Source organism: Astyanax mexicanus, chromosome 6, assembly GCF_023375975.1.
Source record: "Astyanax mexicanus isolate ESR-SI-001 chromosome 6, AstMex3_surface, whole genome shotgun sequence".
Lineage (NCBI taxonomy): Eukaryota > Metazoa > Chordata > Actinopteri > Characiformes > Acestrorhamphidae > Astyanax > Astyanax mexicanus.
This window is the reverse complement of record NC_064413.1, coordinates 16343505-16357855: the sequence shown is the minus strand read 5'-3', so window position 1 is coordinate 16357855 and position 14351 is coordinate 16343505. Positions and strand designations below refer to the sequence as shown.

The 14351-nt window shown below is 37.2% G+C and overlaps 1 protein-coding gene across 4 annotated transcripts in view; it reads right to left on the bottom strand.

Moving 5' to 3' along the window:
• Nucleotides 1-14351, bottom strand: part of triob (trio Rho guanine nucleotide exchange factor b) — a 274443-nt gene that overhangs the window by 184165 nt on the left and 75927 nt on the right. For all 4 annotated transcript variants that reach the window (XM_049480847.1, XM_049480843.1, XM_049480844.1 and 1 more), the window contains 2 exons: nt 6779-6853; nt 2748-2862 (listed from right to left, as the gene is read on the bottom strand). In XM_049480847.1, coding sequence (XP_049336804.1) covers nt 2748-2862; nt 6779-6853 — 190 coding nt within the window. The remainder of the gene's footprint in view (nt 1-2747; nt 2863-6778; nt 6854-14351) is intronic.

The following is a 14351-nucleotide window of genomic DNA, read 5'->3' as shown; positions in this document are numbered from 1 at the left end:
TCCAGTGTGTATTATGTATGAATTTTACCAGTCAGGTTGTAAGGAGCAGTAAAGCCACTCTGCTGAAGTGCAGCGTTATACAGGAGTTTCAGGATGAACTTTTAGCTTATATCGCCCTGGCGATATCGGGCTATCGGATGGCGATTTACTAGGGCTAAGCATTGCTAACCGTGACTAGCACTGCTGCTAAGCACACTATTGAAATATTGGAAATTTAAGTTTACTGTAAATAAACGGAAGGGCTAACCAAGTGAGCCACATAAACACACCATGAGGGGTGGAACAATAAAAAAAATAATAATAATTTTAGCTATCTGACAGCAGTCAATCTCATCTAAATGCTTAAAAGCAGGCCAGAATTGAACATCTATTTTCTTCTCTATTTTCATACATAAGGCGCACACAATTATAAGGCGCATTAAGCAACATTAGTAAGGAACAGGGGTGTTGCCATGTTTTTCTTCTAATTCAGCCACCCAGTGGCGAGACCTGTAAAGCTAAGCTAAATTAAAGTTTTAGAGTCAAACTTTTTTATTATATACAGTAGGCTTAGATTTCCAGATTTCCACTAAGACTGGGTGCAGCAGAATTAGTATTAGCAGCTAACTGCTAGCACTAGCTGTGGATAATGGCTAATGCTGCTTGACAGAGCTACACTGAGGAACCCTGAGTGTTCCGGTAAGCCAGGGTGATATTAGCTAGCGGTTTGTTCCACGTAGCTCATTTTAACATGTTAAACACGCAGTCCGATATACATGTCTCTGAATGGCTAAAGAGCTAGAGCTTAGCATGGTTAGCGGCTAATGCTAACTCTGCATCAGCAGTGCTAGCCGGGGTTAGGAGCAGATTACAGGCTGGTAATACTCACCTCTGAACGGAGAAAGAGCTAGCTAGCACTTAGCGCAGTTAGTGTCTAATGCTAACTCTGCATCAGCAGTGCTAGCTGGGGTTAACAGCAGATTACAGGCTGATAATACTCAGAGCTAGTGCTTAGCACAGTTAGCAGCTAATGCTAATATTGCTTCAACCTCGGTGCTGGAGAGCTTAACTGAGACTCCTTTATAACGCTGTATTTCAGCAGAGTGGCTTTACTGCTTCTTACAACCTGATTGGTAAATTCATGCATACGGCGCACTGGATTATGAGGCGCACTGATGATTTCTAGGAAAATATATGTAAGTGATAATTATTCTCCAATTCAATCCATCTTGTCAGGCATTTTTACAGGCCATGTGCAACAAAAACAATAGTGTTCTGAGTGTTCTAAAAATGATTTAGTTCACTATTATCCCTTTTAGCATCTCTGTCTCTTAAATGTTTTATCATAAAGCACATAAGTGCACAAAAATCATAACAAAAACAGCTGTAACCCTTCAGTGCATAGCTGCGCGAGCCCACACAAAGGTTATGGACTAGCCAAGCCTCTTTACAACTCCCCTTAAGCTCAATCTCTGATCTGTCTATACTGCAGTCTATAGTTCTGAGAAGCTGGATCATGAGGGATCACAGCGCTCCGGAACAGCGTTTGGAAAGGACCTCGGGGCAGACACTAACCCACATCAAGTTCTACATCATGCAGTGCTGGCTGTGGCTTCCACTGCGACACGTTCCCTAGACACAGGCTCACGTGGAGCGCCACTGTGTTTGCCTCAGAGATAAATCAATGCAGGCTGGGAAGCTACATTGCCGCAGATCCAGACACAGGGAAAGGGCTGTATGAAGTGTGAGTCTCTTCTCAGGGAATCCCTGACTTTATATCTGAATGCATTATAGATATAGTACAAGAAACCCATGATTCCAGTCAGAAATCACCAATATGACAGGAAACAGGAACTCGGATTAAACAGATGTAGACCTACAAAGGCAAATGTCCACCATAGGAGAGAGGGATGTGGGGTAGGGGTATGTTTTGGAAGGGGGTGTCGTACCTAAAGCCACCCAGATTTAAAGGACCCTAGTGGTCACTATGAGGCAAGTAGATTTAAGTGTTTTCCTTGAAAGCAGCAGGGCTTCCAGTTCAACTGCCTGTTTTTTTTAGCTCTAGCTCTAGAAAAAAATGAGACCACTTAAAAATTATGAGTTTCTTTGATTTTACCAAACTGAAAACCTCTGGAATATAATCAAAAGGAAGATGGATGATCCACAAGCCATCAAACCAAACCGAACACCAGTAGTGGCATAAAGTTATCCAAAAGCAGTGTGTAAGACTGGTGGAGGAGAACATGCCCAGACGCACGAAAAATATTGATTTCTGAACTCTTAAAACTTTATAAATATGAACATGTTTTCTGAAACTGATTCAGAAACTGAAGTGGTCTCGTCATTTTCTCCAGAGCTGTATATCACATCCCATCATAAGGTGTTATCTTGTGAGTGAAGTTGAACACTGGCTAGTGTCCTCAATAATCAAAAATTCAAGTGAAGCATGACAGTGGGTAAAGAGATGAATGATGCATCCCATTTCTAAAGCTGTGCAGACATTTAACAGTCCTCGATCAACAGTGTCAAGCTTGTATCAGTAATATGTGATAGAAAGCATTACCATTGCCACCCACAGTGGACAGTGCAGAGCATTGCAATGACGAACAACAGTGGCATCTGGATTGAACTGTTCATGAACAGGCAAACACCTCTGGCCAAAAATTACACCCACATCCAAGGTAGGACAAATTGTTCATCATCAATATCATCACCTTCTCAAATGTTTCTCAAAGAGCTCAGACAAACAGACAAACACACACTCATACCTGGGTATGCCTGCGAGGTAGGCGATGAGGCGGCGGAGGTCCTCCTGTCGTATTCTGTCGTGGTTGCTGCGGGCAGGGAAGGTGAGGACCGGCCCACCACGTCTGTCTCTGCCCCCTGTAGAACAAACCAACACACAAACATTTTACACACTGACTACAATGACCTGAGCTCAGCCCACTGCCTTAAATGGTTAATGGTATATATCAACGTGATGAAATGTGAGAGGAAATCTAGTTTTCACACATACAAGCCTAATAAGTAGAATTGTTTTGCCTTAAACAACCAGAGGAAGAAAAAAAAAACATCAGTGGCCTCTCAGTCGCAATGTACTGTATGTAACTGTGGCTGAGATAACCGTAACTTTTGGTGCCTATTTCTAAGTAAGTTAAAGTGGATTATCTCCGTTTTTATCAAGAAGACGCGCTCCCAAGAGAGAGGGTGCTCTTCATGATGGGGGTGTTGAATTCGGCACAACACCGGCAAGCCCACTGAGCAGTGAGTAATGAGGTAAGCGTGCTCAGGCACGGATTGTTTAAACGCAGTGTGTGTGCAGGTCAGCGGGGGAGTGGGGAGGGGGAAGAGCTGTGTTCCAGCGCAATTCAACCGAACCGTGCCTAGTGTGAGTACACCCTTATAGTCTGACCTGAGATTTTGTCTAATGTGTGTGTTTGGAAAGACAGTAAAAACTCACTGCCTAATCAAAATGGCACGTAGCATCACAGGACCCACTCACAAAGTTCTCTATACCTGGTAAGCTAAATAACTTTTACATTTAAGTTTTTTATTTGTTGTGTTTTTCAGTTTCTACCAGAGGAGAATGGGTTTACTGAAACTGAATCTTCTGAATTTCAGCTGCTCTCATGTATTTTTTCCTACCTTAACTGTGGGGGATTTTCAATGTCACTGTTGCTACTGGCTTGCTCAGAGGAATCTCTCTAAAACTGCTCTATGTAATAAAAAGCACCAGACTTTAAAAAGTGATTTTAGTTTTATTCAGATCATCTACTATTTTAATGTTTAAATAATAAATGTTTGCTGAGGCACCAAATGATATCAAAGAATTTCAAACATTTAGTTTTTCCAGTTGTCTTGTCTTTCAAGGCGAAACCAGTATGCTCCTCAGTTAATATATACCAAATATACTTCTTCAAATTCTATTCTTCATATAGTGAAGGTTATAAGATTATCTACAGTTTATTATCTACAGACATTTAATTTTACTAGACAAGGGCACATTATTAAGTCAGCTGTGCTGTTTAAATAATAAACTGTGACCTGTAGGGTGTTTGTACAATACTTTGTGTAAAGCATTCCTGGCATCATATATTTGCATGCTGGGCATGTCTGCCTCCATTCTTTACCGTCAGTGTGGTGTTGTCCAGCCCCAGGCAGCCTTCTTTGGGGTGTGCATTTGTATTTTATATATACAGCTCTGAAAAAAATAGCCAATTAAATTGATGAGTTTCTTTGATTTTATCAAATTGAAAACCTCTGGAATATAATCAAGAGGAAGATGGATGATCACAAGCCATCAAACTAAGCTAAACTGCAAGAATTTCTGCACCAGGAGTGGCATAAAGTTATCCAAAAGCAGTGTGCAAGACTGGTGGAGGAGAAAATGCCAAGACGCACAAAAAATATTGATTCCTGAAGCCTTTTTTCTGAACATGCCAAGATGCATATAAACTGTGATTAAAAACCAGGGTTAAAACTTTATGAATATGATCTTGTTTTCTTTGCATTATTTGGGGTCTGAAAGCTCTGCATCTTTTTTGTTATTTCAGCCATTTCTCATATTCTGCAAATAAATGCTCTGAATGAAACTATTTTATTTGGAATTTGGGAGAAATGTTGTCTGTAGTTTATAGAATAAATCAACAATGTTCATTTTTCTTTAAACATATACCTATAAATAGCAAAATCAGAGAAACTGATTCAGAAACTAATTTTTCCCAGAGCTGTATGTTGCCATCAGTTCTTAGTGTTGCAGGCTGTAAGAGCAAGTTACTTTCATTCTATGCTGCTTCCTATGAATTTGTGCTGTGTTCTTTAAACCTATAATACTGGAAATAACCAGTTGAGTAAATTAAAAGCTGTAAAATTGTAAAAACAGGACTTAAGATAAACATGTTGTATAGTATTTGCAACTTAACTATATCAAAAATAATTGACTAATCTAGACAGTGTATATAAATTAATTTGATTTTAAAATCAAATATTTTACATATCCTTTATATGATACGAATTAGGTAGATATATATGAATGTCATACTATCCTGATTATTTCTTGTTTTTTTTTTTTTGTGGTCAAACTAACAGAAGCGATTTGTGTGATAGTAGCGTTTTGTGATCAGAAAATCTATTTAAAAAAAAAAAAAAAAAAAAAAGAGGAAAAAGCGACTGTGGGTTCGTTCCTGGGCGACCCAAAGAGGACGTCACGGGCTTTGTGTAAATTTACTCCAGAGAGAACTTGAGGTATGGTAAAGATGTAGCTACTTAGGTTTCAGTGCCTCATGGATTAAGTAGATTTTTAGATAATTATTAGATTACTCTTTTCGCTGGTCCAGTGAACTGCAGGAGCACTGTCCAGCTTTCTTTTCCCGTGTTTACATCTGTTAGTCAAAGAACGCTCTGTCTTACTATTGGTCAGAGTCATGGAGCACATTGAGGAGCAGCATGTGGAGATAAAATGGAGCAAACTAGGCGATAAAATAAATTCTAACATGCTAGTCTTTCCGTCGGACGCTCCGACGGCATCGCTCACGTCAAATTACTGCTCTACACGGAACTTTTGTCTCTCGCGAAACTGAAATTTGGCAATTTGTTGGCTCCGACAAAACGGGTCAAAATCGAGCTAAATTCGTGTAGCCTGAGCCGGGCATTACAGGCAACAGGCCATTTCTAAACCTTGCTGTGTTTGTGATTAAGATGCAAACTATTGGCAAGTCACTTCTAGAAAACCAGGCCAGGTCAAACAAACTTTGTGGAAAAGATTCAGGCCATATATATTAAACATGAATATATTCAGAACAGACTAGATTTTGAGAGCAAGAAGATTTAAGAACATAATAAAAGCTAACTGACAGTTGAGTAATAACTTCAAACTTTACTCACGCATATTATAATTGCTCCTGCTTACCAAAATTAAACGCTTACAGTTAGATATATTAATGTTCACCCAAGACAAAACCGATTATACCGATGATGCTCTAAATCGAGACCTATTAACCTCTCTGAACTTTCCTCTAATCCCCAGAGCAAAGTTCAAAAAAGGAGGAGTGTGTTATCTCTACTTTAGCCAAGCTAAGCCTCTGATAGACAAGTTGGTGTGGCACGGATTAAAACATACTTATGCTATCTGGGTCAGTCAGCCAGACAGACACTAAACTTCCCTGCTGCAGTCACTCTCAGGCAGAAAGCACACACAGAGAGGAGAAACAGGAAAACTAGGACTGTAGGACAAATGTTGTGACTAAAGGCAAATGATGTGAATATACAGATTTTTTTCCTTCCTGATTTAATACTTGCCAAAAATGATTACAATCAATATGTACATTACTAAAATACATGTTTTAAATCAAGGGACTGTACAAAAAGACAAAAACTTTACAATACTCAAACATTGTAAATTTGATTATTTGTGATGACAGGTAGGGCATTGTTATCTTCTGATAACAGTGCCTACAGCCTATACATTTATAACAGGGATGCGCCAAATATTTGGCAACAGAAACTCTTTGGATTAAAACAGCAAAAAAGCACTTTTATTGTTTTTAAAATAAATTATACATAATGGTTAATAAGTCCAGGGTATCTGCAAGTTTAAGGATTTATATATATATATATATATATATATATATATATATATATATATATATATATATATATATATATATATATATATATATATATATTTTTTTTTTTTTTTTTTTAAAGTTAAGTGTCCATTTTAAAAAGTGCTGGGCAAAAAGCAAAAAAATACTGGATCTGGGAAAGCTGTGGGAGAGCAGATGTGGGTTCATTAGCTCACCTGATAAGAAAGCCACTTTCTCTTTCAGAATGGGCAGAACCTCGATGGCCTTCATCTCTTCATTTCGGTTGAACCCTGTGAAGAAACAGGAGATTAAAAAGAGCCATTAAATCAAACTCACATAATCACAATCACAGATTAAGCAATACGAAATAATTCACAGTAGAAACACAAAAAACAACTTGTGGATTAATACCTTTAATATTAAGAGATCATTTCAGAAGAATTATTTATGAAATATCATACAGTATTTATCAGAAATGCACTGAATATTCAACACAAATGAGTGAAGAGACTAAATAATTTATTAAAAACTATAAGTATTAAAACTTTACACACATTTTCCCCTTTTTATTTCCTTTCTTTCCGTGTTCAGTGTTGAATAAATATTTTTAAATTGTAGTTCTGTAACTGTTTTTTTTTTTCTCTTAGGCTATTTAATTATGTGCAAAACATATTAAATATTGCCATTATTCTTTTTCTTCAGTTTTGGCCACAAAAAAATCTATAAGATATATAAGATTAATTAAAAACTTAATTAATCTTAATTAATTATGGTGATTTTAGTGCAAATTGTGCAACAGTTGTTACAGCAATAAAATGCATGCTTACTTTTTTGTACCAAATTTCTATTTTTCATTTAGGTAAATAGTTCAGTTAAACTACATGTCATTTATATTTGTATTTGTTCTTAATGAGCCCCTGCTATCCTCTATTTAAACTGCTTCAGCTGCTCAGGCTATACACCCCGCTTTCTTCTGTCCTGATTCCATGCTCTCCCGCCTACTCACCAGATGGCATGATCTTAATACCTGAGAAAGAGACGAGAGCACTAAGCAGGTACCTTTCTACAGGATCACTGTCAGCAGTTTAGAGAGAGCGGGTGTGAGTGGGGTGACTACTTTATACACGCTTCAATCAGCAATCAGCAAAATGTCTTGGGGTGTTTTCACACAGGACTATTTGGTCTGGTTAAAACAGACTCTGGTTTATTTGTACCCTTAGTGTACTTTATTTTAGCAGATGTGATCTTGGGTTTAGATCAAAACAACCAAACCAAAACCTGCTATAAGAGGTGTATATACATGATCTGGTGTTGATCCCACCCAGCTATCAAATATACTCCTTTTATTTGAGCTATACGGCTGATAAGGCGCAGTTTAATCTGATATATAAGGCAAATAACACTAATTAGTTACCACAGCTATGAACAAACCCTGTGTGTATGCATGCGCAGTGTGTGCTGCATTCAGTACTCGCAGCTGCGCGACTCTGTTTATTACATGTACATCTTCGCTGCACGTCCTTTTGAAAACACTGTGCTTGAAAGTGCAGCATTTCAGTGTTTAGTGTTAGTCATACTCCAAGTATGACTAACAAACTCATCAACTGATCTGGACCATAGAAACCAACTACATGTATAAAAAAAGGCCTTAAACTTCAGTCAAAATTACATCTTATAAGCATAGACACATTAAAATGAGGCTGTACGTTCCAAAATCAATTTTCCAAAATCACATTTTACACAACCCTTGCCACTGCTGGAACAAATCCTAACATTAGAGGAAACACTACAAAATGACTATGACAATAAATCGCTCATTGTTCGGTATTAATAATTTAGTCTATTCACTTATATGTCCAGTTTTCTAATATTCAGTGCATTCCTATTTCGTACTATATTTTTCGCACCATCAATGAACGTCTTTTTTCTGGTCTATATGGTATTTTCTGGTCTACATAAGGCACATCAGATTATAAGGCACATTTTGAGAGACACTATAAGGAACTTCTAATTCAGCAGGTCTCACCGATGGGTGGTGGTGGGAGGAAGCTAACTAAGTTAAGTAAAGCTAAGCTCAGCAAACAAAACTGTATTAAAAAAATAGCTTTTAATGTCAAACAAGTGCTAGATATTAATCTACACAGATTTCTCTCCTGAAAACGGTTTATTTGGGTGAGTGAAGCACTTCTATTTCTTAAAAGTAAGCTTAGATTCACAAATTTTTCCACAACTAAGGCTGGAGCGGTTAGCATTAGCAGCTAACCACTCCAGCAGTGCTAGCCATGATCAGGAGCAGGCTACAGGCCGATAGTACTCCCCTCTGAATGGGAAAATAGCGAGCACAGTTATTGAGTAATGCTAATGCTAATCTAGCAGTGCTAGCCGGGGTTAGGAGCAGGCTACAGGCCAATAATACTCCCCTTTGAATGGGGAAATAGCAAGAGTGATTAGCGGTAATGCTAATGCTACTTCAGCAGTGCTAGCCTGGGTTAGTAGCAGGCTACAGGCCGATAATACTCACCTCTGAATGAGGAAATAGTGGTTAGCGGTTAATGCTAATGCTACTTCAGACTCAGTGCTGGAGAATTAAACTGAAACTCCTGTATAACTCTGTACTTCAGCAGAGAGGCTTTACTGCTGAATTGTGGCTTTACCTGACTGGTAAAATTCATACATAATACACACTGGATTAAAAAGTGCACTGACGATTTTTAGTAAAATTAAAGGATTTAAGGTGCGAAAAATATAGTAGCTGTTTTACTTTAAGTGTTTTATTTGAGATCAAAATTCCTAAAGAAAAATTAACACAGATTAATTGATTTACTAACATCTCCATCTTGTAAATGCAATACTAGTATCAGTATTAGTACCAGATGTATTTGTTTGAATTAGCACCTACGACATTGCCACAAAAACAACCTTCACGCTAGCTGCTTCCTCACAAAGAAAAGACCTTCAAAATGTCAGAAGGATGGTCAAGAAGAGCTGTGGCAACCCCCCCAGTTGGGTATTATTGATGTTCATTAAAGTCCTAAGAGAGAGAAGAGCTTGTTTTCAATGCAAGAAGCCCTCGTTTTTTCCCTGCTATTGATTCCTCAGCTTAGCGCGTGGTCAGGCCTGCCTGCCTATTATCATACATTATGTCATCGGGCTAAACTGCCCAGTGCTGCCTGGCTTCAGGGAAAACTATCAGTTACTGCAGAGAGCTCAGTCAAAAGAGTGCAGAACAGGAGAGCCTCTGGCTGTGTGGGTGTACATGTGTGTGTGTGTGTGTGTTTGTATTTGTGAGAGAGAGAGAGAGCTGGGAAAGGGGTAAGGCATGGAGAAATTGACCTCATCTCACTGCTCATACTCTACCCTCACACTGTTTTGGCCTCATCTATACGCAGCTTATATATAAGGGCCTGACTGCCTATATCCCATTCCTATATCCGTCAGTCTGTGTTTAAAGCCCTCCAGCATGTCATGCTGCTATTCAGCCTGCAGTGAAGGGGTCAGTACTGCACAGACCACCCCTCCGCTGCACTCCTCTGTTCTGTTACGCAAAAAAATATGAGTCATGGAGCAGCGACAGCAGCATCAACAGATGAGCATCTGACCTTTGCCCCGCAAAAAAACAGAGCACGAAGAGGATATGGACACATACATAAATATGCTACTGATGTAAAGCCGCCAAAAAGGCTACTAATAAAAAATACTGCACACAGATGCATGTTTTCTGGTGGATTATCTGTGTTGAATGCATGTAGCAGAAAAAGAGTTACACTCTGATTTCTGCAGGTTTTATTTTGAATTTAAAAACCCTGTTGAAACAATACATTCCTGATGTATCAAATATGCTACAAAATATAAAGTCATATAGAGCGCTTGAAAAAATTAAGAGAGCACTTCAGTTTCTAATTAAGTTTCTCTGATTTTACTATTTATAGGTCTATGTTTAAGTAAAATGAACATTGTTGTTTTATTCTATAAACTACAGACAACATTTCTCCCAAATTCCAACTAAAAATATTGCCATTTAGAGCATTTATTTGCAGAAAATAAGAAATGGCATGCATCTTGGCATGTCTTCCTCCACCAGTCTTACACATTGCTTTTGGATAACTTTATCTTTAACATCACTCCTGATGGAAATATTCAAGCAGTTCAGTTTGGTTTGTTGGCTTGTGATCATCCATCTTCCTCTTGATTATATTCCAGAGGTTTTCAATTTAGAAAAATCAAAGAAACTGTTCTTATTTTTTGCAGAGCTGTATATAAAGTATTTTTAAATTGGTCAGAAGGTCAAATAAACCACTTCAATTTAAAATAAATAATTTTCTGGTAATTATTAATTTTGATGATTTAGTCTTTAAAAGAGCAGTAATTGTTAGTGTTTCTGACATAGACCCTTTCGTTTATAAGCATAGGAAGTGATTTAGCTCCTCCTATGCCGCTTCCAGTCCATGGCAAACAGCATTTAAAACAACAGACAGTAACCACTGTCACACACCATGCAAAATAATGATGCCCTCGGCACTGGGGGCCAAATATACCCAAATTTTCCTCTAAACTGCACTTTGCTTTATCTGCTTCTCTAATGTAAATATACTGCATTTCAACAAGGTAATGATACACATCTGGGTATGCCACCTCATACGTAGTTTTAATATAATTTTATTTAAAAAAAATAATAATTGGGGAAAAAATGCTTTCTGCTTTGAATTCTTCTTAAAAGGATCTGGTAAATATATTCCATAATTTATTATTAATTTTCTATGTGTCGTGTTTGTTCTTTGTTGGAGAGATTCACTCTTATCATTCTGACAGCTGGATATTTAAAAATGGCATAAGCAGTAATGCTAAATAAACACCTTTGAATACATACAGTGGCGAGAAAAAAAATATTTGCCCCCCTAAAGATTTCTTTTTGCATTTTAATTTGCAATTTTAATATCAGATAAATACAATCTGGGTAAATATAACAAGCACTTTTAAATAATAATTTCATTTATTAAGGGGAACACTTTCCAGGATTGGCCGTCCAACCCACAAAAAACCCACCAACAACAAACAGAAGCTTGTGTCCAAGTTATCTACTACAAAGTGCACAATAAATAAAAGCCTAATCATCCATAAATAAGCTAACATAGCAAGATAACAACAAATGAAAGTCTCTAATTATGCTAACATAGTGAACAACTAATTAAATCAGAATTTGTTGTTCGCTATGTTAAAAAATAGATCAGGACAGGCTACTGCTAAGTGCGCTAGCTAGCTAATTGTTCTGCTCTATTTTAAAATGCAGTCTTAGATGTAAATAGAACAACGGGGATCATAACTGGTTTTCAATACCAATACAACCATTTTAACCTCCTCTTTTGCCACTCAGACTCACATTTGAATGTTTTTTTATATATATAACAATTTGAAGCTCTCTGTGTGGAGTGCTAAGCTAAACTGCAGTGTTCATTAGCATTGTGAGTAGGTGCTTAATGACCACTATGTAAAGTGGGGTGACTGAACTGTGTAGAAGCACCATTGTAAAAAAAAAAAAAAAAAAAAAAAAAAAAAAAAAAAAAAGAAACACAGCCGAAACTATCACTGTCTAAAGTTTTACAATTGTGATATCTGTCTACAGACAGGCAAGGACAGCCTCAGCATATCCAACACCTTCACTGTGTTCTGAGACCCTGCAAACCACTGCAATCACGGCAAGATCAGACAAGCTGGGGTGAACACGGGTTTCTTTCTGGACGACTCATGGACTTTCACTACAAACTCAAACTTCCTGACCTCCTTATATAATACATGACATGAATTACTGTGTATTACCAGACATCCCAAGTCTCCTGGAAGTTGCGGGAGTGTACCACATATCAATAACAGCTCCCTGATTCCTGCAAGTCAGATAAAATCTACCCAGTATCTAGAACAAGTGGCCCAATACTTTTTTCCCCTCAATCACAGGTGTAAAATAGAAGCGCATACAAAGCAGAAAGGGTTCTGGTTGGCCTGTTCTCTACGAAGAGTCTCTTAGTCAGCCATTCAGGCCGCCTCAGAAAACTTACAGAGTCTGGTTTGAGCTCAGAGGAGCCCGGCACAGACCGCTATTCCTCCTATTACACCTCAATGGAGCGCTGCAGTGAATTTCAAAATGTAATTTTACTTCTTAAAAAGATAAAAAATCAAGGAAATCCTACCTAGTGCTGCTTTAATGTGACACTGTGATATATGTGTGTCTGAAATTTATTTTTTGCAACTTGGGAGGTCTGTACTACTATTAAAGGGCACATTTAAGTTTACCTCTTTCCTCGGGTTGGGTTGGGTCAAGCTACAGAAATTAGTCTGTGACACAGGCGTCTGGCATTTTTAATGCTATTTTTATTTCATATAAATACATGGCGTGATAATCACAATATAGCAAAGTAACAAATCAAACTTTTTAAAAGAAAGTGGCACAAGTTAAAATGTAATAATCATGCAGGTCTGGACTTGTTGCAGGTCTTGTTCTTAAATAATAGGTCTATGCTTCTTCCATGTTGCAATGTTAATTAACATTACTCTGAATAGTTTTAACACTCTGCTTACTTAAAAAATATCTGGGCTCGGGCAGAATGTGCACAGGCTTGAGCCGGGGTGGGCTGGATTTTTGGGCCTTATCTAAGCTCTAGGCACATTTTAAGCTGTTATTTAAATGGTGTTTATTGTAATCTTCTCCACCCAACCAGTTTTAAATATTAAATAATCTAAAACAAATAAATCCAAACCAGAAAATTTAATTCCCAGTAAGTTAAATCACTTAGAGCTTCTACACAAAAAACTGAACATGTCGTTTAAGTACAGATCATTCGGTGCCGTTAAGCAGGAGCTAATTTTTTTTTTTTTTTTTCATTTCAGCAGTTCAAACACAGCTCAACAAATGATTCTAGTGCTTACCGGTAAAGATCCAATAACACGGTGAGACAGGAACATCACACTGCACTCCAGAGCATAACAATCAGCTCACCCAATTACACAGCAGTCAGAAACACTTTACGAGCAGCCCTGCTACTCATTCAGCACCTGCAGAGATTCCTCTCAGACCTATTCAGCCTCTACAGTGAACACAACAATACTGAGAGCTAGCTTTCACCAAATCATTTTACACACACATATATATATACACACCCTGTTCTATAGTTATAGAGTTTTTGTATATTCTGTAGTTTTTCTTCTCTTAGGATAAAAGAAAATCTGTTTACAAACTGGTCCCTGAAAATGTATTGAACATTGAGCACAAATCAATTCTGAATAAATACTTAAATATATACTCATATATGTTGGCTTTTATTAGCTCCCATTAGCCTTTTTTAGATCTTCTTTTCTGCATCTTGTATTACTCTGTATGTTATTAATGTTCATTAGTTATTATTATTTCATTCTTATTATTAAACAGTTTTCATATTAATCTGTATTTTATTAATTTTTTTATATCTAGGTTATTATATATATTTTTGTTGCTTGGTTTTAGTTTCTTTTGTTTTTCTTTTTTTATGTACTTTATTCATTTTGTTAATCTCTTTTTTTTTTTTTTAAACCTAGTTGCTTTTTGTGTGTTTGGTACATTTTGCTAGGGGTTTTGTTCATCTGTATATATGTACAGTTTTATGTGTACTGATTTTAAATGCATAAAAAGTGCTATATAAATAAATTATTAAATAAATTATATTATTATTTTTTATTTTTTTATCATTTTATTTCAAACTTTTCCCATTTTTTCCCCAATTTACACGGTCTATTACCCAACTCACTCATTAGGACTCCCCC